Source organism: Malaclemys terrapin, chromosome 14, assembly GCF_027887155.1.
Source record: "Malaclemys terrapin pileata isolate rMalTer1 chromosome 14, rMalTer1.hap1, whole genome shotgun sequence".
In the NCBI taxonomy this organism is placed as follows: domain Eukaryota; kingdom Metazoa; phylum Chordata; order Testudines; family Emydidae; genus Malaclemys; species Malaclemys terrapin.
In genome coordinates this window covers 3,060,940-3,082,557 of record NC_071518.1, presented here as the reverse complement: position 1 = coordinate 3,082,557, position 21,618 = coordinate 3,060,940, and the positions used below count along the sequence as shown (strand labels likewise).

General features: G+C 57.9%; 1 protein-coding gene across 1 annotated transcript; it reads left to right on the top strand.

Moving 5' to 3' along the window:
• The first annotated feature begins 97 nt into the window (after positions 1-97).
• Positions 98-19,676, top strand: CDH3 (cadherin 3). The gene is made up of 16 exons (XM_054048919.1): positions 98-196; positions 538-652; positions 8,906-9,117; positions 9,741-9,884; positions 10,354-10,509; positions 10,636-10,780; positions 11,339-11,514; positions 12,023-12,151; positions 12,653-12,838; positions 13,161-13,405; positions 13,928-14,070; positions 14,622-14,846; positions 15,855-16,073; positions 16,516-16,646; positions 16,917-17,063; positions 18,694-19,676. The coding sequence occupies exons 1-16, from the start codon at positions 146-148 to the stop codon at positions 18,901-18,903; spliced, it is 2,634 nt and encodes an 877-aa protein (XP_053904894.1). The 5' UTR covers positions 98-145; the 3' UTR covers positions 18,904-19,676.
• Positions 19,677-21,618: the final 1,942 nt, after the last annotated feature.

Sequence of the window (21,618 nt, the reverse complement as noted above, 5' to 3'; positions counted from 1 at the left end):
GCGCCGCGCACACGGGCTGCCGGGGGCGCGCTCAGCCCCTCCCGGGGCGGAGCCGACGGGGCGGCACCTGGTCCCGCCTCACCTGGAGCCGCCGCTTTAAAGGCGCTGGGCGGGGCGGCCGGGCGGACACGGAGCCGCTGCATCGATGGGGCCGCCGCGGGGCCGACTGCCCGGGCTCTGCCTCCTCCTCCTGCAGGTAACGGCGCCGCGCTGCGGGCTCGCTGCCCGTCCCGGGCGGGAGCTGCGTGGGGGCCGGGGATGCTGTGTGGGGGCCGTGCCGGGCCGTGCTAACCCCGCTCTCCCTGGCTCAGGTGGGCTGGGCGCGCTGTGCGGGGGAAGGGGGATGCAGGGGGCGCTGCGTGGGGGGCAGGGGACGCTGTGTGGGGGCCGGGCCGTGCCGTGCTAACCCCGCTCTCCCTGGCTCAGGTGGGCTGGGCGCGCTGTGCGGGGGAAGGGGGATGCAGGGGGCGCTGCGTGGGGGCAGGGGGGTGTAGGGGGCCGGGCCGTGCCGTGCTAACCCCGCTCTCCCTGGCTCAGGTGGGCTGGGCGCTGGGCGAGCCGGCGGAGCCGTGCCGGGCCGGCTTTACCTTGGAGCGGTTCACGTTCGTGGCGCCCCGTGCGCAGCTGCTCCGGGGCCAGGTCCTGGGCCAAGGTAAGGCTGCCTCCCGCGCGGGACCCGTGGCACTGGGGGCGGGATCCCGGAGGCAGAGCCACGGGGGGACGCCTGCCTGCCTCGGGCTCTGGGCCAGCCCACGGGGCGCTGCGCGCTGCCCTGCGGCACCTGGATGCTGCAGCAGATGTGGGACGTGCCCTTGGCTGGCTTCACCCCTGCCAGGCGCTGCCCCAGGAGCCCGGTCTGCCCCTGCCCGTGGGGTGCGTGTTGTCTGCTGGCCGCCTCTGCCTTGCCGTGCTAGTCCTGCCCCTGCGCCCCCAGGGCAGCGTGGTTCGGGGTTCGCCCCGGGCTGAGACTCGCTTTGATGCTCTAGGGTGTGGTTCTGCTTGGGCATTCCCCTCCGCTGGCTCTCCCCGGCCTCCGGTGGGGCTTGCACCGAGAGAGCCACTGAAAAGTGGAGCCCCAAATGCTCTGCTGGGATGCCTCTGAGTCCTGCCGGGCAGAGCCGGCTTCCAGTCCCTTCTGCTGCCCCTCCCCTGTCAGACTGAGGGCCTTGGGGCAGAGACCTCTGCCTGGGCTCCCGTCGGGCACAAAGGCTCTACAGAAAGAATTGACGGTGCCCAGGCAGCCTAGGTGAGGAAACCCTGCCCGCTGAGTGAGTTTCCCTGGGGATATAATCGCTAAACCGCTTCCTGGCTGCTCCTGCCCTGACATTCCAGCTTATTCTCCCCCCTCTGTAGTATCCGGCAGGCTCTGGAGGGTTAATTCTGATTCCCCTTCCTCCCAAACTGCACTGGGTGAGTCTTGTGGCCTCCTTCCCTAAACCCTGATCCTCCGGGCTTCCTGTGGGGTTAGACTGGTGCTGGGAATGGCGAGCCCCAGGCCCGGCGAGCCCCAGGTCCTGGCTGCTTTGTCCCTCTGAAGTGTGCTCCGCAAATGATCTGATCAGACCCTATAGAGGAGAGTCTGTTTCCACCCCAAATGGGGGGGTCAAGGGCCTTTTCTGCTGCAGTTGAATTGCTAAAGCCTTAATCCAGACTGAAGCATTTAGGGGATTACACATTAGTGGAAACTTCCTTAATGTATCTGAGTAGCAGCCGTGTTCGTCTGTCTCAGCAAAAAGAACAGGAGTCCTTGTGGCACCTTAGAGACCAACACATTTATTTGAGCATAAGCTTTCGTGGGCTACAGCCCACTTCATCAGAGGCATGGAGTGGAAAATACAGTAGGAAGATAGATAGATATAGAGAACGAAAGCTTTCGCTCAAATAAATTTTAGTCTCTGAGGTGCCACAAGGACTCCTGTTCTTTTTCCTTAATGTAGTTTGGGCTTCACCTGCAAAGGCTGTGTCCTGTCTGTCCCACCCCAAAGTAGGGGAAATTTCCACCCTGGGTTTATAACTTTGCCCTGAGTTCTGGTGAACTTGGCTGTCAGTGCTCATAAATCCCCCAGGCCTCCAACACTTACAGGGCAGAGGTTATAAAAACTGCTTCTATCCCCGTAAAAAGAGTGGGCCTGTCTCCTTTTTATCTCTGCTCCTCCCCCTGGAGTGCAGGAGGCTTTGTCCTGGGGAATGCAGCCTTTGAAATGCTAACGTCCTCCAGCAGTTTGGACAATCCTCTGTGATTGGAAGGCAAAAGAGACTCCCACACCTTGAGCGGAGCCCCACCCCACCCAGGACAATGGGGCAGGAATAGATCATCTTGTGAAGGTGCCTGAAAGAGGGAACAGCCCCGTGAACTGAGCGCACACTGGGAGGGGCTTTCTGTGAGGCTGTTACTGGCCTGGCCTGGTAGCTTATTCTGGCTAGTGTCATGTCTTAACAGATACTCCCCCACCTTCCCCTCCAGCGAGCCCTCCCTTGGCGCTAAGCAGCTCTTCTTGTTGAGTTCCTGCGCTGGCATCTCCCCCATGCTGGGGATGTGAGTAAAGGTGCTGGCTCATGAGACCGAACCGGGAGCCCCAGGCATGGTTCAGCTCGGCGGGGCTGCATCTGTCCAGTCTTTGTGCACGTGGCAGTGCCCTGAACCCATGTTCTAAGGGCTAGTGCCAGGCGTTGGAGGGTGGCATTTAAATCCCCCTCCCTCAGCCAATGCCTGGCTTAGACTCTGCCTGAAATGGCCGTCAGCCTGCCCGTCTCTGCCCTTGCATTCCAGGCCCACTCAAGCACGGCAGTGGGGGCCAGTGCAGAATTCCTGCAGTGAGGTGGGTGTTTCATGGCCCCACAGACGTGCTCCAGTCACCTGCGGGGTGACCTCCCCAGGGTCCCGAATGGGGGGAATGGCTCCGCTCTGGACTCTTCCCTGCCTCTCCTGGCCCACCCTGCAGTGGGCCCAGGGAGTGCGGATCAGGTGCTGGGATGAGCCGAGCTAGTGCCGGGCATGGTTCCGGCATGTGAAATGTGCGCATTGTGCTCCGAACAGAGGCTGGTCTGTCTCCTCTGTCCTCCCTCCGCGGACTGGAATGCACTTAACTCCATGCTTGCTGGAGTGATTTCAGGGCAGGACACCAGAACTTAGTTGATTTTATGTCCCCCACTGGCCCTTCCTGGTGGGCCAGAGCCTCCCTCACAGGGAGGGGAAGGAGGGACTGCCCCTGTGTGTGACCAAGGGCTTGTCTACACTTGAGAGGCTACAGCAGAGCTGCTGGAGTGCCTGGGTGTCGACTGCAGGGGTTCTCCTGTCCCCGTGTGGGTAAGGCAGTAGCTAGGCTGAGGAACTCTTCTGTCGGTCTGTGTGAACTACGCAGGGGCTTAGGTCTGCGTAACTATACTGCTCTGGGGCCTGGATTTTTCACGCAGTGTCGTTAAACTGCCCTAATTTTCTAGTGGAGACCAAGCTGTAGGCGCTCAAAGCTCACTCTTCGGTATTTTATTTGTTTTTACACCTCCAGACAGAACAGAAATGTGCAGTGGATGCGGGGACCCCTCCCCTTATAAACCAGTTCCATGCTGTTCAGTAATTCACTGGGCTGTGAAACCAGCCAAATCCAGCCCGCAGAGCAGTTATGTGGTTAGTGCCCAAAGTCCAATTAACGTTCCTTAAACTGCAACTTGCCATGCCAAGGGAACAGTGTTGCTTTCCCAGTGCTTTGAGCTTGACTCGAGATCCTGCCTGGTGGCTGTAGTCAGGGGTTGCTGTAACAGGCCCCTGTAGGAGAGGGCCCGGCAGCCTGGGGGTGCTGAGTCCGCACAGTGGTGTTTACTGCTCTGATTATGGAGGGTTTAACCAAAGCAGGCTTTCTGCTCTTCCTTCACCTCTTGCACAGCCTGACCTCCGTAAAGTAGAGGCCTTGAGACAGACCTTTGGTATGTCAACACAGGGGCTGCAAAAATTCCAGGCATGCTGGAGAGAGGGGAGGTGCTGATCTCCTAGCTTGTTCTAATTCCCCTTGCGCTGTGAAGCCTGCTACAAATTACTCTTCAGAGTAGCACTGTGGTGCTGAAAAGCAGGCCGTTAGGAGCGATTTAATATCCGGAGCTATTTGAGTCCCCTCTAATTAGCATTACATAGGGATCAAAATGCATCTTAAAAATCACATGCACTTAATGTTCCGAAGTGTAACTGCTAATTCCCCAGTGCGGAGGAGGAGGAGGAGTTGGCCTGTTGCTGTAAGTCCATCTTAGAGACGCACAGGTCAGATCTGATTACACTTAAGCCTCTGACCCGGGTAGTGATGCAGAAGACTCCTGGGTGTAGGTGCAGTCCTTGCCCATACTACAGGGCTCATGGACAGCCGATTGGCTCTGCCTATTACAGGGTTGCCCCTACTGTCTGGTTGGAAGGCTTGCCTTCCCCCCAGCTGGTACCAAGGAGGCAGCACCAAGGCTGGGTATCTCTGTAGTGAATGCCAGGCAGAGGCAGTTGCTTGCGTTGGGCCGGGGTCTCAGGGCTGGGGGATGTGAAGTGGCTCTGCTCAGGGTTCAAGGCAATAAACCCTTCCAGTGCCTCTCCTAGCCCCTGCCATCTGTGTAGTGGTGGGAGCTTTCTGCTGCAGTGCCCATGGCCAGCAGTCCCAGAACTCTGGGGGCTGCGTCTCTCTCCTGTGCGGTCTGATGCAGGGCAGCATTGCAAGCCCTTGTTTACTCTTTCCGTTTGGAAGTGTCCTGGGGGAGGAGGCTATTTCCAGTAACTGCATGCAGAACTCTAGCTTCGGTGATGGGCTTAGCTAATGGTTGCAGAACTCGAAATACCACTAAGTGGTGAGTGCTTTCAGCGAGCCAAGGCCAGGCGAGCTGACCCGAGTGCGCCGCTCGCTCAAAGTACCTGTGCTGGGTCTAGCTGGGTGTGGGGAGCTGGAAGTCTTCCTGTTTTCTCCATCCTAGAGCACAGATGTCTGTCCCTTCTCTGTGGAACACAGGCCTCCATTTCTCAAAGTATCACTCTGAGACTTCCTGGTCCTGTCCAGGCTGCTGCTGCAAGTTGGGGCTTATAACGTGCCAAGGCAGCTGAGCTGGCCCAGGGCAGTCTCCTGGACGTGCAGGCTGAAAATTACAAAGGAGCCGAAGCCTTACGGGCCCCTGGGCCATGTGTTAAGGGTGGAAAGAGCTTGCATGTTTATTGCAGGGTTTGTGTGAGCCTGGATACAAGCAGCTCCCCTCTGGAGCGTGTAATGGCTGAGGCTGGCGCTGTCTCTGGGAGATCTGTTTCGGTGCATGGTCCGAGACCACCGATGGTGTGGGGTGACGGGCTCTGTCTGCACTGGGCACTCTAAAATCGTCCCGCCGGTGCAGTTCACTAGGGCTTGTGACAAGGGAGCACTATCCGAGCCCAGCAGCTGGGCTCGCGTGGTGCTGGCTAGCCCTGCTCGGAGCAGGCGTAGGCAAGGCCCCAGCCTGCTGGAGACTAGAGCCCATGAGAGTGGGAGGACTTGGGCAAACCCTACCGCCTCAGGAGGAGTGTGCCCATCTTGCTGTGGGGGAGCCCAGGCTGCCTGTAGGGGGCCCTGACTAGGAGAGTCTTGTACTGTCTAAAAGGCACCTGCATCCCTAGGCTAGGGCTAGTGCCGCTCAGCACTAAGGCTACCCGCCCTCTGGTACGGAGGGTGCAGTCATCATCCTGGAGGCTTGGGGGAAGGGGCTGCTTAATTCCAGTGTAGATGTTCCCATGCCCCATGAGCCAGGCCGTCTGCTGGTGTCTAACTGCAGTGTAGACATACTCTGTTCGCTAGGCTTTCCTGGCTGCGCCCTCGGAAAGCCAGCAGTTTGCCAAGCCCCTTTCCAAAGGGCACCGGATTGAGCTATTCCATGCTCTCTCTGAGCTATAATCAAAGCCCTAAATTCCTGGGAGGAGTCCCTTGGTCCTGCCCTCCTGCTAGGCTAGCCTGGGACACCTGCTGTGTAGGCTCCTAGCATGGCAAGGAAACAATCTAGCGATCGCTGGGAATGAAGAGCGCTTGGAATCCTCCGGGTATGGGGTCTGTTTTGCTGCCTCCAGACAAGTGCCGCAGTTGATGGATTTCCTGTAGCCAGATTCCTTCCTCCCTCCCTCCCTCCACCCACCCCAGAGAGGCTGGTACCAATACTGAGCTAGCATCTAGAAGCCCTACTCAGGGACCAGTGGAGGAGTCCAAGTCGAAGGAGAGTCAGTTTCTTGTAAGTGCTCCCAGTTCATGGGGAAGGTCAGTGTTGACCAGTCTAGCTGGGCCCGATCTCCTACCTGATTGTTCCTGCCCCAGGGAAGGGGAGAGCTCGCACAGTGACCCTGGATTTCTCAAAAACCAGGCCCCCTGATGGGCAGCTGCAGCCTTCCCTCGACAGCCCTGAAAGCTGTTAACTGGAGACTGGGTCGGGGTTCACTCCATGCCCCGATCCAAGGGTGGTGCGACCCCCTCCTGTACAGGCTACTTGGTGTTCTGCCCAACACCTGCTCTTGGCTGCAGTGGTCAGAGCATGAGCATCTTCCTGTGCGAAACAGGGAGCCGAGGGTCTGTCCTTCCAGCTGTGAGGAGCTGCCCCCAGTCTCCAGCCTGACGCCGCCAAAGCCACTCTGCAGAGCTGCGCTGTTCCCCATCCTTAGTGAGGGAGGCTCTGGCTGGATCCGCATGGCAGGAGCAGGAAGTGGGATAGGTCTGATTGTGTAACTTGGCCATTTAATTACCTGCATAGCAGAGACTAGACCTCTCGGCGCTACCCAAGAGTCACAGTGACTCACCCCGGGCACAGCGTCTGACAGCAAACTGGAAACATGCGTGGAACTTGCTGCTGGGAGCAGATTACCCAACAGGCCCTGCAACTGCTTGGCCTCACATCAGGCTCTTACACATGTGGACTTCTGGAGACCAGTGACTGGCCACTGCATTATCCAGAGGGGTTCCTGGCTTCCCTAGCACTGGAGTGTGAGCAGAAACCCTCCTACACAAGAGCATGGGATAGTGAAGTCCTGGGTCTGGAGTGCTCTGTACCAAGCCAGCCTGCCTGCCATCACCCTGCTGTCTGGCTGCCCTTGCAGGGCACGGTGCCCCTCTAAACTGGCAGCTAAGCTTAGACCTGCTGGCGATCTACATGTGCATGTGAGGTGGCCATGGGAACCCTTGTCTCCTAGGGTATTCGCATTGAGAACAGAGCTCACAGCCTAAGCCTGTGTTCCAGAGTCTGACCTCAGCTCCTCCATGGCAAAGAAAAGGGGAGCATGTCCCAAGCAGGCTCCCATGCAGTAGTCCACAGAGCCGGCTGTGGCAGGGTGCTGGCTTTCCTGGCTTACGGGAAGTCTCCTCTACAGGAGCAGTTGCCATGCATTTCATGGAGGTGGTATGGAATGGGGGCCCAGGCAAGAGTGAATGGCGGGGTGGGTGTTCCCAAGAATCTGTAAAGTATCCCATTGCAAAAGCTTTGGGACCACTGGCCTGGTGAGTACAGCCTTCCTGCCCAAGTGACTGCTGAGGTCCTGGCTGCAGCTCACCCAGGCAGCGTTACCTTGTGGAAGAGCTGGTGGCAGAGAGGTCTACAAAGACCTATAGTGCTCTCGCTAGCAGCTGGCCCAAGGCACTTGGCCACACAGAGCTGGGGTAGTTCTGGTGAGCTGGGTAAGTCTGGCCTAGCAGCATGGTTGTTGGGATAGAAATGGGGTGTGTCCTGTGGGCACTCTATACAAGGAGTTAGGGTCTGGCCCGGATACCATCTGACTGAAGCGTGCAGTGCGAAGACTCATTCTTGGAGTCTTTGCCAAGGCATCATGCACCTGGTGTGGGATTTGCCCAGAGCCCTCAGCCCTGCAGTCCACCTCTTGCATTCCCAACTCCTAATGCAACTAAACCGAGTCAGGCCATCACCACCAGCTCCTCTGTGGTAGGAGCTACCTGCAAGAGGAGAACTGGCCCTCCTGTTAACTGCTCCATCCCTCTGCCTGCAGCTGACAGCCCTGTCTGCAAACCTGCAGACCACATGGAGGCAGAGTTCTTGTCTGGAACTGCAGTCATGAGTGCTAACCAACAGGCAGCTGCCTCACTGCCTCGTTCTGGAGGGGTACTAGCAAGCGATGCCGTGTATCTGACGTGGCACTGTTGCCCTCACTTAGCCAAGCTTGGAAGGCTGCATGCTGTGTGGTGGGGGCCCAGGCTGACAGCCGCATCGGGATTCTGGCCTTGGTGTGTTACTATGGCCGGTTTCAGAAACCCAGCCTCGGTTTGGGCTAGTGACTGCACTAGGAGAGCCTGTCTTAGCTGAGTCAGCAGCTCCAGTTGTCTGAGCAGACTTAGCTGATCACACTGGAGGATAAACTCAGGTCTCCCCTACCCCTTCCTGTATGATGGTGCTGTCACATGTCTGGCTTAACCACTGCCTCCTAGCAGGCTAGCCAGAGTCTAGCTGGAGATCCCTTATCAGTCACATTCCTGTCTCCCCTCTTGCCCTGGCGTTGAGAAACTTGTTCACACATGTGCCTGGATAGCTCAGAAGGCAGAGAACGATGACGTGTGCTCAGGGTCAATGGCTTGGGAAAGGGGGTAACATGCAAATGACTAGATAGGGCAGGGGTTCTCAAACTAGGGGTCGGGACCCCTCAGTGGGTCCCAAGCTGTCAGCCTCCACCCCAAACCCCACTTTGCCTCCAGCATTTATAATGGTGTTATAAATTAAACACCTTTTAATATATTTAAGGGGGGGGGGGTCACACTCGGAGGCTTGCGGTGTGAAAGGGGTCACCAATACAAATATCTGAGAGCCACTGAGATAGGCAAACCCATTCAAACTGGAAGCCATTGTGGCTGTAGCGCCAGGGTCTCCCCCATACCTGGTGTCCTGCTGTCCTGTGCGTGGCTGGAGCCTGCTAACAGTGCTGCCCTTCCTCCCCCAGTGAGGTTTGAGGATTGCACGAGCTGGAAGACAGCGCTGTACGATGCAGATGATGCTGACTTCCGTGTGCTGGCGGATGGGACGGTCCTGATGAGACACCACACCCAGCTGCATGGGCGGGGGAAGACTTTCACCGTGGATGCCTGGGATTCCACTGGCAAGAAATTCTCTGCTTCAGTGACTGTGAAGACCCAAAGCCCTCACTCAGCACAGGTAAAGCTCCTGCCAGCTGGCAGGCCTATAGGGAGCACACGAGGCTGACTCTATAGCAACCATTGTGCCTGGCTAGTGAACCTTGGTCTCCTAATGGGATGGAAAGGTGCCCTGACTGATCCTGGCCCTACAAGAGACAGGGCTGGGAAGGCCATTCCCACAGCCATTAACACTGTAATGTTGCCAGTGTACCCAGCCTACTGACTGTCTGTTGCTTTACTGGGAGTGAGTTCCATGGAGAACGACACTGGTTTAGCAATCGCTTTCCTGGCTAGAGCAGCCCAGGGGTGTGGGGCTCAGTGGGAATCGCTCCTCGTAGCTCTCCTTGGACTGCCAAGTTGGCCCCTGTTCACACTGGGCCCAGAGTGCAACCTTCTCCATTGCACTTCATTTCTGTGTCTGGCTCAGATCATGTCTGGTCTTCATCCCACTTGCCGTGATCTGGCCACCTGCAGTGTGTGTGTCTGAACTGTCAGCAAGTCTGACTCCAGCTCTGTGCTCACAGCATGCTCTGTATAAAGGAGCTGCCAGCTGGCACCGCGCTAACCCAGGGTTAAATGCTGGCTGGTCTGGGATCCCTGGGCTTGTTTCTTGTACACATGGATGCCTTCTTCTCCCTGTAGGAATCTGCTTCAGACCATCAAGCAGAGGTGCTGATGTTCCCACAGGCCAGACCTGGTCTGCAGAGACAGAAGAGGGACTGGGTGATCCCTCCGATAAGAGTTCCTGAAAATGAGAGGGGCCCATTCCCTAAAAAGCTGGTTCAGGTATGGAGGCATCTCAAACCTGCATTCACCTGCCTGAATGCTGTCTTGGGCAGGCAGGTGCTGCCAGTTCTCTTGGTTGCTGGAGCTTAGCATGTGTCAAATACTTGACTGCACAGCACAGACTCTTTTTGCCAGTGGGTGTTTTTGAAAAGGGGCCAGGGGGCCTCTATTCAGCATATTTATACTATTATAATAGTAACAAACTACAGAATCTCACTGTCCGGAATTGCAGCAGAGGCAAATCCTTGCACTCCCCTGCACGCTGCAGCAGAGGCTTCCGGATTTGCTGAAGCACAGTGGTTTCCTGAAGGTTTCCCACTGTCGGTTTTTACTTTATTTTGAACGCAAGTTTATCCCTCTTTCAGCCAGGCCCTACTCTGGTCCATTACCGGACTGGATCGCAGTGTGCAAGTCTAATTCTGCCTTCCAGTTACACCGTGTACCATGTACGTGCTTTGATTCCCCCTAGATCAAATCCAATAAGGATAAAGTGACCAAGATTATCTACAGCATCACAGGGCAGGGTGCAGACACCCCTCCCAATGGCGTCTTCACCATCGAGGCCAAGACCGGCTGGATGATGGTGACTCAGCCCTTGGACAGAGAAGACATCGACAAATACCACGTAGGTCACCCAAGCCCTGCGTGTGGTCAGCGGGGCTCTTTCCACCTGCCGGGGGCCCGTTTCTGAGCCAGCCGCTGGTGGACGGGAGCATGGTGGAGCTCACAGCCCTCTTGTTTCTGTCTGTAGCTCTTCTCTCACGCCGTGTCTGAGAATGGCAAACCCGTGGAGGAGCCCATGGAGATAATCATCACCGTGACGGATCAGAATGACAACAAACCCCAGTTCACCCAGGAGCTCTTCAGAGGCTCGGTCCTGGAAGGAGCACTGCCAGGTAGGAGGAATGGGTGGCAATAGCCTTGTCCTGTCGATACTGATCCAGGCTCCAGAAATCTGCACCTCTGGACTCTGCTCCGTTAGCACTTAGTGGGACAGGGCATGGACTGGTCTGGGTTGTCCCTGTTAGCAGGTGGGATTCTGCCTTTTCGGTCTCTGATGGTGGCTGCATCCATGCCCCTGCGAGCCATGTGTGGTCAGCACTGAACACAGATCCTCAGGGCTTGATTTCTTACAAGCCTCTGATCTCTGGCAGCCCTGAAGGGTCAGGCGGGTTCCCCAAGCCACTTGTCCATGAGTGTGGTGCCCACTTCCACACCCTTTTGTGTGGCTTGCCAATGAGTCCTTCTCAGGGTAGTTAGCGCTCCTCCCTACCGAAGGAGACTAGCCCAATGCTGGCTCCGTTCTCCATTGGCAGCGACTCTGCCATTGTCCCGAGCTCCTAAAAATTAGAACATCTTGTATGAAGCTGCAGCACTCCTCAGGGGAAATGTTCCTCCTCCTGATGGGGGAGGAGAGATCCGCTACCACCTCCAACTCTACCCTTCTCTCTCAGGGACCTCTGTGATGCAAGTAACTGCCACGGATGCAGATGATGCTATCGAGACCTACAATGGGGTCATTGCATACTCCATCCTGAACCAAGAGCCTAAGGAACCCCATCCCCAGATGTTCACCATCCACAGAGCCACTGGAGCCATCAGTGTGATTGCAAGTGGTCTAGACAGAGAGGTGAGCAGAGACATGGGCTTGGACGCACAGCAGCTATTGCCATAGCAAAGTTCCATGAAGGAGGGTGGCAACATCACAGCTACGCTTCAGTCAGTGACATGTGCCCAGGACTGAGTCCTCTTCCATGCTGGCACAAGCCTACGAAGGAGACGGCTCCTCGTTAGCAGCCTGCCATTCAATGGCCTGGAATGGGCTGCAGGAAATGCACAGGCTTATAAATCTGTGCTTGACACCAGAAGAGTCCTGCAGTGGCTCTCCCTGGCTGGAGAGGTCTGCTACTGCTATTGACAAAGCTCGGCCCTTGCGAAGGGCAGCAGGGGAGAAGGACTCCCTGTTGGTGCATGCCTCTGAGATCTGGGCAGATCCCTGGCCCAGGAAGTCCTGATGCATGGTGGACTCTTGTAGTCAGCGTGACCTGCCCCGGCTGCTGGGACTGTGTGTGAAAGGGTTACAGGGAACTGGCACTGCTAATATCTTGTCTTATCTCTCCATGTCTGCCTCTCCCCAGAGAGTTAGAGAATACACGCTGACGCTGCAGGCTGCAGACTTGGATGGGGAAGGCTTAACAACCACTGCATCCGCTGTGATCGAGATCGCGGACACCAACGACAATGCTCCAGTGTTTGACCCCAGAACGGTACCTACTCCATCACCCTCTTGCGAGGACCGGCTACTGACCCCTGCTATGCTGGGGTGTCCTGTCCAGTCCCATTCAGTTCCCTGGGATTGCGGGCACAGTGAAGATTGCAAGGAAAAGTGGCCATTCCTCCAGCCAAAGCATCTCTTGGCTAGGAGCCATGTGCGGTGCTCTCTGCACAGCTGCTGGTATCCTGCGCCTACCCCAGTTGTTGGAGACCAAACAGCCAGAGTGCCCCAGAGATCTCCCTTTCAGGGGCTCCGGTTGGATTAGCCCCATTGCGTTAGGTGCTGCACGAACAGTGAGGTTGTGGTTCCAGGCAAGGACTGCAGTTGATTGTCTCGTCCTATGCCATGAGCAGGACAAGTGGGGTGGGAGGGCAAGGAGCTATCCCTGTCCCCACTGGCTGCTTTGTGCTGCTGGCCAGTGGAGAAGGCCCAGGTCTCTGCTCTGAGCTGTGACCGTGTGGCTGACCATGGCCTGCATGCCCCTCTGTTGCAGTACACCGTGGCAGTGCCAGAGAACGAAGCGGGACGCGAGGTCCAGAGGCTGACCGTGACGGACACAGACGAGGTCAACACGGCGGCGTGGCGGGCCGTGTACACCATTGTGCGAGGCAACGAAGGAGGCTTCTTCACCATCACCACAGATCGCGAGACCAACGAAGGCATTCTGCAAACAGCTAAGGTGGGGGTGGGCTCCGGTTTCATGGGCAGCTAGACATGTGCACCTCTGGGCATGAGGAGCATCTGCCGGTCTTAAAACCGGGCTGGTGTGCTGCAGGACTAAGCACCGGCAGCATCCAGCTCCAGCATCCTGCCAGAATGAAGTAGCTGCATCAAAACCCAGGACCATCCTGCAGCTGATTGTTCAGCACAGCTGAGAGCGCATGGCGTTGCCACGCAGTGATGTCTAGAGCCGCTGGCTCCAGCATTGCTCGGGGAATTGCCCAGTTTCCTGGGCATGAGGCAACAGGCCAGGCTTCACCTTTCCTTCTCGTCCCTCCCAGGGCTTGGACTTCGAAGTGAGAAGCCAGTTTGTCCTCTACGTGGCAGCCACCAATGAGGAGCCCTTTGTCGTGAAACTCTCAACCTCCACGGCCACTGTCACGGTGAACGTGGAAGATGTGAATGAGGCACCTGTCTTCGACCCGCTCATCCGGACAGCCCAGGTCTCCGAGGACGTGCCGATTGGGCAGAAAATCACCTCCTACACGGCTCAGGACCCAGACAAAATGCAGAGTCAGACGATCCGGTAAGTGGTGGCTGGACTGGGAGCCAGGGCTGCTGGGCTGGTAATGCCACACGTACCCAATCCCGCTTCCTGCCAAACAGCAGGGCTCACCAAGGCCAAACGGGGACTGATGTATTGGTACAGGGTTGTCAAGGCCATGAGCTTGGGTCTGGACCTGTAAACCATGGGCAGCGAAGCCAAAAACAGTATCCCATGGCCACTGTTCCCGTCCCCGGAGCTGGCTGGCTGGCACGGCAGCCCTTCCAGAACAGAACCTCTGGAGTTGGGCACCGGCTGCGCAGGAGTACGGAGCCCCCAGGGAAGCAGCAATTTGGGCAGGAGGCCTCCGTCAGGGAGCCTGTTGCTTGCCCTGCTGCGCAGCCAAGTGTCCAAGCGCCGCAGCAAGCGGCTCGCTGTCCGAGCGGTGCTGAATCTGGCCCCTCTCGCGCCTTGGCAGCCGCCTTCCAGAACTGTCTCCCCTACAAACTGGTTTCTGCCCCAGGCTCTTGCGCCTTTTCTGCTGCCTAACACTCTTCCCCTCAGGTACCGCATCGGGAATGACCCCGCGGGGTGGCTGGAGATTCACCCGGAAAACGGCATTGTAACTGCGAAGGCCCAGCTGGACAGGGAGGCTGTGTTTGTGAAGAACAACACCTACACGGCCATTGTGTTGGCAGTGGACGATGGTAACGGCTCTGCGGCTGGAATGTGGGGGGCAGGGCTGAGAGCTTGTCCGATTGCTGCGTTTCTGTGATCAAAAGCATCTTTGTTCCCCTGCGCAGTGCGCTGCTGATGGCTCACCATGTGAGATACATGTGCTAAGGCCACGCCCCTCCTGGGCTGTCACGAGAAACCACATCTAAATTAAACCCCAGCTCTCTTCCTGGGAAGATGGGAGTCATTCTAAAGGCAGCCTAGGCTGGCGTGTCGGCCCCTCCATCCCACTGCAGCAGCCTGTGCTGGCTGGAACTGAAGGTGCAGGGCTTGGGAGCCTCCCCTGAATCATGGGCAAAGCCGGCTCTGTAGAGTGGGGACCCAGGTGGTGGTCACTGGGGCTGCACCAGGGATCTCTGGAGCTAAGCCTGCTGCCCCTAGCTGCCAGCAGCAGCCAGCTCTCTTCTGGATCAGGCACAGAGCAGGGGTGTTCCACTGGCTAAGCACAGGGCTCCCCTTCTGGGCCAGGCAAACGAGACCGTGAATCATGTGCAGCCATTCACCTCCCTTCCATCGCCAACAGGCGCCCCTCCCACCACCGGCACGGGCACCTTGCGTCTGACTCTTCTGGATGTGAACGACAACGGGCCAGAGCCAGACCCTCGTGAGATCACTGTCTGCAACCAGAATCCAGTGCCACAGGTCCTGACCATCCACGACAAGGACCTGCCTCCGAACACCTCCCCCTTCAGAGCAGAACTCATCCACGGATCTGGTGTGAGCTGGGCTGCAGAAATGGACAGTAAAGGTAACTGTTGAAGGGATTCGCTGGTCACCTGAGATCTTGGACCATCCATTGCTCCTTTCCCCTGCCCCGTTCCCTCCAGTAGGAGGCATGAGCCCTGAACTGGGGGTGTGGATCAAAGGCAAGGCAGTGCAGGACACAGCCCTGGCCCACAGAATGTAATGTGGGGTGGTGCTGGCTTGGAGTCAACTCATCTGACTAGGTCCAGAACACTTGAGCTACCAGGAAAGATTGGAAGAAGTTAGGTTTGTCAAGTCTGGAGACAGCCTGTCCCCTTTCAGCTGAACAGTCATTTTGTAACAACCTTTTACGTACGTGGAAGAGGGTGATAAATTGTCCTCCTTAACCACTGAGGACAGGACAAGAAGCAATGGGTTTACATTGCAGCAAGGGAGGTTTAGGTTGAAAGTCAGGAAAAACTTCCTGTCTGTGTTAGGGAGTTATGCAGTGGAACAAAGTACCTAGGGACACTGCAGAACCTCCGTGGTTGGAGGCTTTTAAGAACAGGTTGGACAAATGCATGCCAGGGATGGTCTACAGCAGTGGTTCTCCACCGATTTACCATTGTGGGCCACATCCAATGTTACCCGTATGGCCCTAAGCATGTCACATGGGCTGCAGCTCTGTGCTGATTGGGCTGCAAGTGGCCTGTGGGCTGCAGGTTGAGAACCACTGGTCTAGAGAATACTTGGTCCTGCCTCAGCACGGGTTGGGCTAGATGACCTCTTGTGGTCCCTTCCAGCCCTACATTTCTGTGATTTCTCCACACGTGTCATGTTGGATATCCTAGTCCCAGACATGCCGTGGCTGAACGCTGGGGAGGGAAGATGCAGACTCCTGGGATGAAGTGACCTTGGGTAGAGCATGTTCATGGCACTGTAGCCACCCTAGGGTCTTGGCCTGCTTGGGAGGTAGAGGGGATGTGGGGGTCTGTTCTTTGACCCCTGTGACCCTCCCCTCTGGAACCAAGCTGCTGTCTCACCCACGTAATCCCATTGTCTGTCTGCACAGGGGAGACGCTCACCTTGAAGTTGCTGGAGCCATTGAAGAAAGACATCTACCAAGTTTACCTGCGGCTCTTTGACAACCAGAACAAAGACCAGCTGACTGTCCTCAAGGCAGAAGTGTGCAACTGCGAGGGGCATGCAGAGAAGTGCCCAGAGGAACGGCTGCCTGTTCTGGGGGTCCCCATCATTCTGGCCATCCTGGGGGCTATTCTGGCCCTGCTGAGTGAGTGCCTGGGAGGAGTTGCTCTAGGCCTGGCTGATGGGCATCTTGTGCCCGGGTGGGGTCTTCCTCTGTGCAGGCCAGGCTAGCTTAGCTCTGGGTGAGCTGCAAAGGCAGGTGTCTTGCAGTGCAGGATGGGACCACCTGCTGCTTGTGGTGAGGCAGCTTGGCCTAGTGGCTAGAGGACAGACAGTCAGACCTGGGACCTTGTTCCATCCAGCTCCACTGCTGACCTGCTATTTCACTTCTGTGCCCTGGGTTCCCTGCCATTAAAACTGTGGTGCCTGCCCTCCAGCAAGCTCCCATCTCCGAGCACTTGGCAGGCGTCTCAGCGTCCCCGCAGGCCTGCCCTTGTCTTGCGGCACCCAGGAGAGCAGCATGGGCCCCATTGTGGGGGAGGAGAGCACACTGCATGGCACACGCTGACCTGTCTTGTCTCTTCCAGTCATCCTGCTGCTGCTGCTCCTCTTCGTGCGGCGGAGGAAGGTGGTGAAGGAGCCCTTGCTGCTCCCAGAGGACGACACCCGGGACAACGTCTTCTACTACGGCGAGGAGGGAGGCGGCGAGGAAGACCAGGTGGGCACTAGTGGCCTGTGGCATGCGGGGGATGGGTAATGGCACACCCGACGCACTGGCTGGCCCTGGGGGCTTGACTGGGTCCCACCTTGGTACTCTCAGGCTTCACATGCTTCCAGGAGTGGGCAACGTGGGCATGCAAAACAAATGGCCTTGGAGCCGCTCTGGTGCCAATCTCCAGGACGGATGAGGCCTGGCAAATGGACCTCCCAGTTCTGGATCAGCCAAACTTTGGCAAAGGGCCCTGACCCTGTGCCTCTCCCTCCACAGGACTACGACCTGAGCCAGCTGCACCGCGGCCTGGAGGCTCGCCCCGAAGTCCTCGTCCGCAACGACGTGGTGCCGACCCTGCTGCCAGCTCCCCAGTATCGGCCTCGACCTGCCAACCCCGATGAGATCGGCAACTTCATTGATGAGGTGAGGCCCAGGATACAAGTGTCACGTGAGCCTCAGTTCATGACCCCTAATGAGGGGCTGGAGCCGGCTCCAGGCATGGGCTGATCCGTGTCAGCAGTTCCTTTCTAGAGCTCAAGATCTGGTCCTTGCTTTAGCTGGGTGTGTGCACGGGGCACGTACCACCCTCGGGGCTAGTCACTAGCCACCCGCGGCTCTGCTGCTGTGGGGATTCTCTGGACAGCTGGTTCCTGCAGCCAGTTCTGCCCAAGGACTGCCCACCCGAGGGTGTTATCTGCCTGGCCGGGTGCAGCCGCCTTGCTGCTGGGGAGGCCTGGTTTTATGGCTGTGCTAGGCTCTGATGGGCCTGCCCTCGTTGCCTGGGGCATAGCTATGGGGAGTGGAGCGGATGGGTGGGTGTCAGTGTGGGCCGCATATGAAGCTCTGTTAGCAGGCCACATCCATTCTGTGTGAGGGGGGCACCCCAAGGATGTCACATAAGCCTCAGCTATGTGGTGATTGGGCCACACATGGCCAGTAGGTTGAGAACTGGTGGTGTAGAGATTTCAGGGGAACTGGCTGGGGGCAGTGGAGAATGTAGCAACGCACTGTGAACATGGCCAGAGCAGAGACCCGTTTTGTCTCCCCTGGAAGCTGTTGGGTCTAGAAAAGCCCATTGGCCAACACTGGAGACTAAGCTCCAGGAGAAGGCCTGTGGTGGCAGTCAGTCAGGCTCTGAGCCCTTCCTTTCTGCAGGGCGCTGGTGTGACCTGCCCACACCTCTACGTGCACGTGCTGTCGGAGTGGTAATGGGCCAGGCCCTTTGCTCGGACCTGCTCCCTCTGGTCATAGCGGCTGTAGTTCCTTAAAACACCAATGGAGGGAAGGGGCAGCAATGTTAAGGTTGCTGCCCCTCCCCCACCTGCCTGTCGGCAGCCTTGCCAGTGCAGACCCTACCGGTAGGGCCCCTGACGGGAGGCAAAAGGGGCAGGGACATGTGGGCAGGGCTGGTGTAAGGAAGACTTGCGCCCTAGGCGAAACTTCCACCTTGCACGCCTCCCCCCAGCCCAGGGAGCTGTGCGGCAGCTCCTCATCTCTGCTCCACTTCCTTCCCAGCACGTCGCCCCTGCTCGAATTCTCTTCCCCTCCCAGGCTTGCAGCGCCAATCAGGGTGGGTGGGTGGGAGCCTGGGAGGCGGGAGAAGTGGAGCAGCAATGGCGTGCTCGGGGAGGGGGGCATAGCAGAGGTGAGCTGGGGTGGGGAGCTGCCGCACGGCTCCTCAGGCCGGGGGGGTGGTGGGGAGCTGCCATGGGGGGGGAATGAGGGGGCACTGCTTTTTGGCACCCCAAATCTTGGCGCCCTAGGCAACCGCCTAGTTTGCCTTAATGGTAGCAGCGGCCCTGTGGGTGGGGTATGGGCCAGCGTGGGTTCTTACCAGCCCATACTGGCTCATTTTCACCCCTGCCTGTCCGCTGCCAAAGTGTGGGCCCCAGGTGGGCTCCCCCTCAAGGTGACGACTTGCTGGTGTCAGTGCTGCCTGCCAGCACCCATGGGGGTGGCCCTGTTAATTCTGCCCCAAGCTCGCTGCACCAGAGAGTCGCCCCAGTAGCGTGTGCTGGGCTGACTCCTAACCTAACGCTCCTCCCCACCCCAGAACCTGAAGGCGGCCGATGCTGACCCCACCGCCCCGCCGTACGACTCCCTGCTGGTGTTTGACTACGAGGGCAGCGGCTCCGAGGCGGCCTCGCTCAGCTCCCTCAACTCCTCCTCCTCCGACCAGGACCAGGACTATGACTACCTGAACGACTGGGGCGGCCGCTTCAAGAAGCTGGCCGACATGTATGGCGGGGGCGAGGACGAGTAAGGAGGGCAGTCAGATGCCATGTGCCCACCTGCAGAGCAGCTTCTGCTGGGATGCCACATCTCTCTCCAGGAAGCTCCGCAGAGCAGCTTGTCTTGCATGGAGCAACTGGCGGGCTGGAGCTTCAGTGGGCAAACTTGCTGGCCTGGGTCCCTTCACATGAGATCTTAAAGCTTCCTGGAGAGAATAGGCCCAGCTCTGGCTTCCCTTGGGTGCCCATCTCTCCATGCGACCTTCAGGGCTGAGCCCTGATTGCCTGGGGGGGGGGGGGGGGGTGATATGCTTTCTGGAGCTGAGGTGCCTCGTGTGACTTTCCTGGAGGCTTGCAAACAGCCTTGTACCCAGACTCAACCATGCCTGGAAGCCTTATGAAGCTGCTGGTGCCTTCTGGATCTTAAGACACAATTGCCTGCCAGGGGAAATAAAAGCCGGTCTTATGAATCCCTAACTCCTAGAATATCCCCAAGGCCTGGAGACCTCTGGCTCCTGATTCTGAGCTGTGGCTGGATCACCAGGGTAACGCAGCAGTGCAAGGTGCTGTACCCAATCAGTCAGGCTGCCGGCTAGCTCCCCATCCACCTGCCTTCCTGCTCCGACCACGCGACTGTTAATGCCCTGCTGCTAGCCATGTTCCCTATGAAACGTTTGACTGGCCTTTTAGATCTTCCTAGGCTGCCCTTTTTCTTTTCTACGATGTATAAAGTAAGTTAGTGTGCTGCTCAAGCATGGGACAAGGGGTGATGTCACTTTTAATAAAGGAAGTTGTGTGTTTTTTAGACTTGGCTCTTTATTTCTAGCGTCCCCCTGGCCAGTTAGTGCTTCCTCCGCCTCAGGCAGTGGGTGGGGGTGTGTATCTCTGAGCTATTGTTCGAGGGCTGAGCAGTAACCAGCTCCCTAGCCTGCCCTAAATGGGGGGGGGGGGAAGAGACCCCACATTCCCCCCATCAGGCCCCTTTAGGCAGTAGAGAGGAAATCCTCCACACTGGAGCCCCAGCAGCTCTGGCCTGTTCACAGGTACAACTTTCAAAGAGCTCCGGCTAACAGCTCCTCCTGGTCTGCCCCTGGGTCCCTTTGCACCTGGAGAGGGGGATGGCAGGGACCCCCTTCTTGTGTGTGAGACTCCAAGCTGGAGAGACCAGCCCTCACTGGACTCCTGCCACCTGGAGAGGAGGGGTTTCCCTAGCACAGAGGCAGGATTGGGCGGAGGGGGGAAGGTGTGTGTGTGCACACCCACCCCAGGCCCTCAACCTCTGGTCATCTAGACAAACCCTGGCAACAGGGCCATGGAAGGCAGGACTCCTACCTGCTCAGCAGCAAGGGCTAGGCCTGCAGGTCAGTGACCCAGTGCTGCCCCCTCAGCCTGCAGGGAGATGCCCTTAACAGCCTGGCAAGCCAGAGCCACCCTCTGGCCTGCAGATACTGCCCTTGGGCCAGGGCCACCTCCAGGGTTTTGGCTGCCCCAAGCAGCCAAAACAAAAAAGTCGCGATCTGTGGCGGGAATTCGGCAGAAGGTCCTTCACTCCCAGACAGAGTGAGGGACCATCCGCCAAAGAATAGCTGGACGTGCCGCCCCTCTCCGGAGCAGCCGCGCCACGCACCTGCTTGAGAAGCTGGTGCCTGGAGCCGGCCCTGCCTTGGGCAGAGGCACGCCCTGTGGCCAGCCTTGCCTGGCTGCTGAGGGGGAAGTGAAGGGATTTTAGCCTCTAGCAATGCTGGTACTGGGACCAGCCAACAAGCGGCTGCTATCTGCAGGGCATCCAGCTGCTGCCTCCCTCCAGTTGTGACAAACTCCTGATGTGACATTTCCAGTCTGTGTCAGGAGTGATCCCTCTGCCGGTGAACAGCTGCAGCATTTGGCAGAGACTAGGCCTGCTTTGGGGGGAGGGGCAGGGAGGTGTTTAAGGCTGCATGGGCCAGGGTAGCCCCAGCAATACACAGCCTGTGCGCACAGCTGGGCTGCCAGGTGGTTGGAGCAGATCCGAGGCTTGTAGCTCATCCCAGCCATCCTGCAAACCGGAGCCAGGAAGAGCTTGGAGATCAGGGGCCTTGGCTGATTCTCTAAACAAGGCTGCAGTGGGCCGCTCCCCTACAGCTGGGCAGAGGCAGAGCTGAGCTGGGAGGCTGGCTAGCGAGGAGCATTCCAGGTGGAGGAGAGGTTTGCAAGAGTGAATGTTGTTGCTTCTTATAATCTGCCTCATTACAGCTGCTTGCCTCTGTCACAGGGAGCTGGAGGGCCAGAAGCCTTGTTCAGAACAAGGAGTGATATCTAAAGTGGTCAGGCTCTGGGGCTGCTCCGGCCTTGGCTTCACCACACAGACGGCAGCTCATGGGAGCTGTGAGCAAATATTCATCTGCAGAAAGGCTTTGGGGAGCAGGCGGACACTGCCCGCGGGAGCTGAGGAAACCCCTGCTGCTGGGCTGGGTGACTCACCTGTGCAGAGTGTGATGGAGGCTGGTGAATTGGTGACAGCTGGGCTGATGCAGTGTGGGCAGGAAGGAGCCAGCAAGGCTTCCTCCATGAGCTTCCTGAGCTCCGGGGGCTGGAGTTTGGGGGTGAATGGGGCTTGTCATGGGAATGTGCCCAGTGAGAGCCTGTATTGACAGCGAGTGCTGGAGCCATGGAGCGAGCACTGTCCTCCCAGCAGCTGCACCGGCAACCTCAGAGCCACTTTAACAACCCTGGGAAAGGATTTCCCCTGAGCCAGCCAGTGGTAGAAC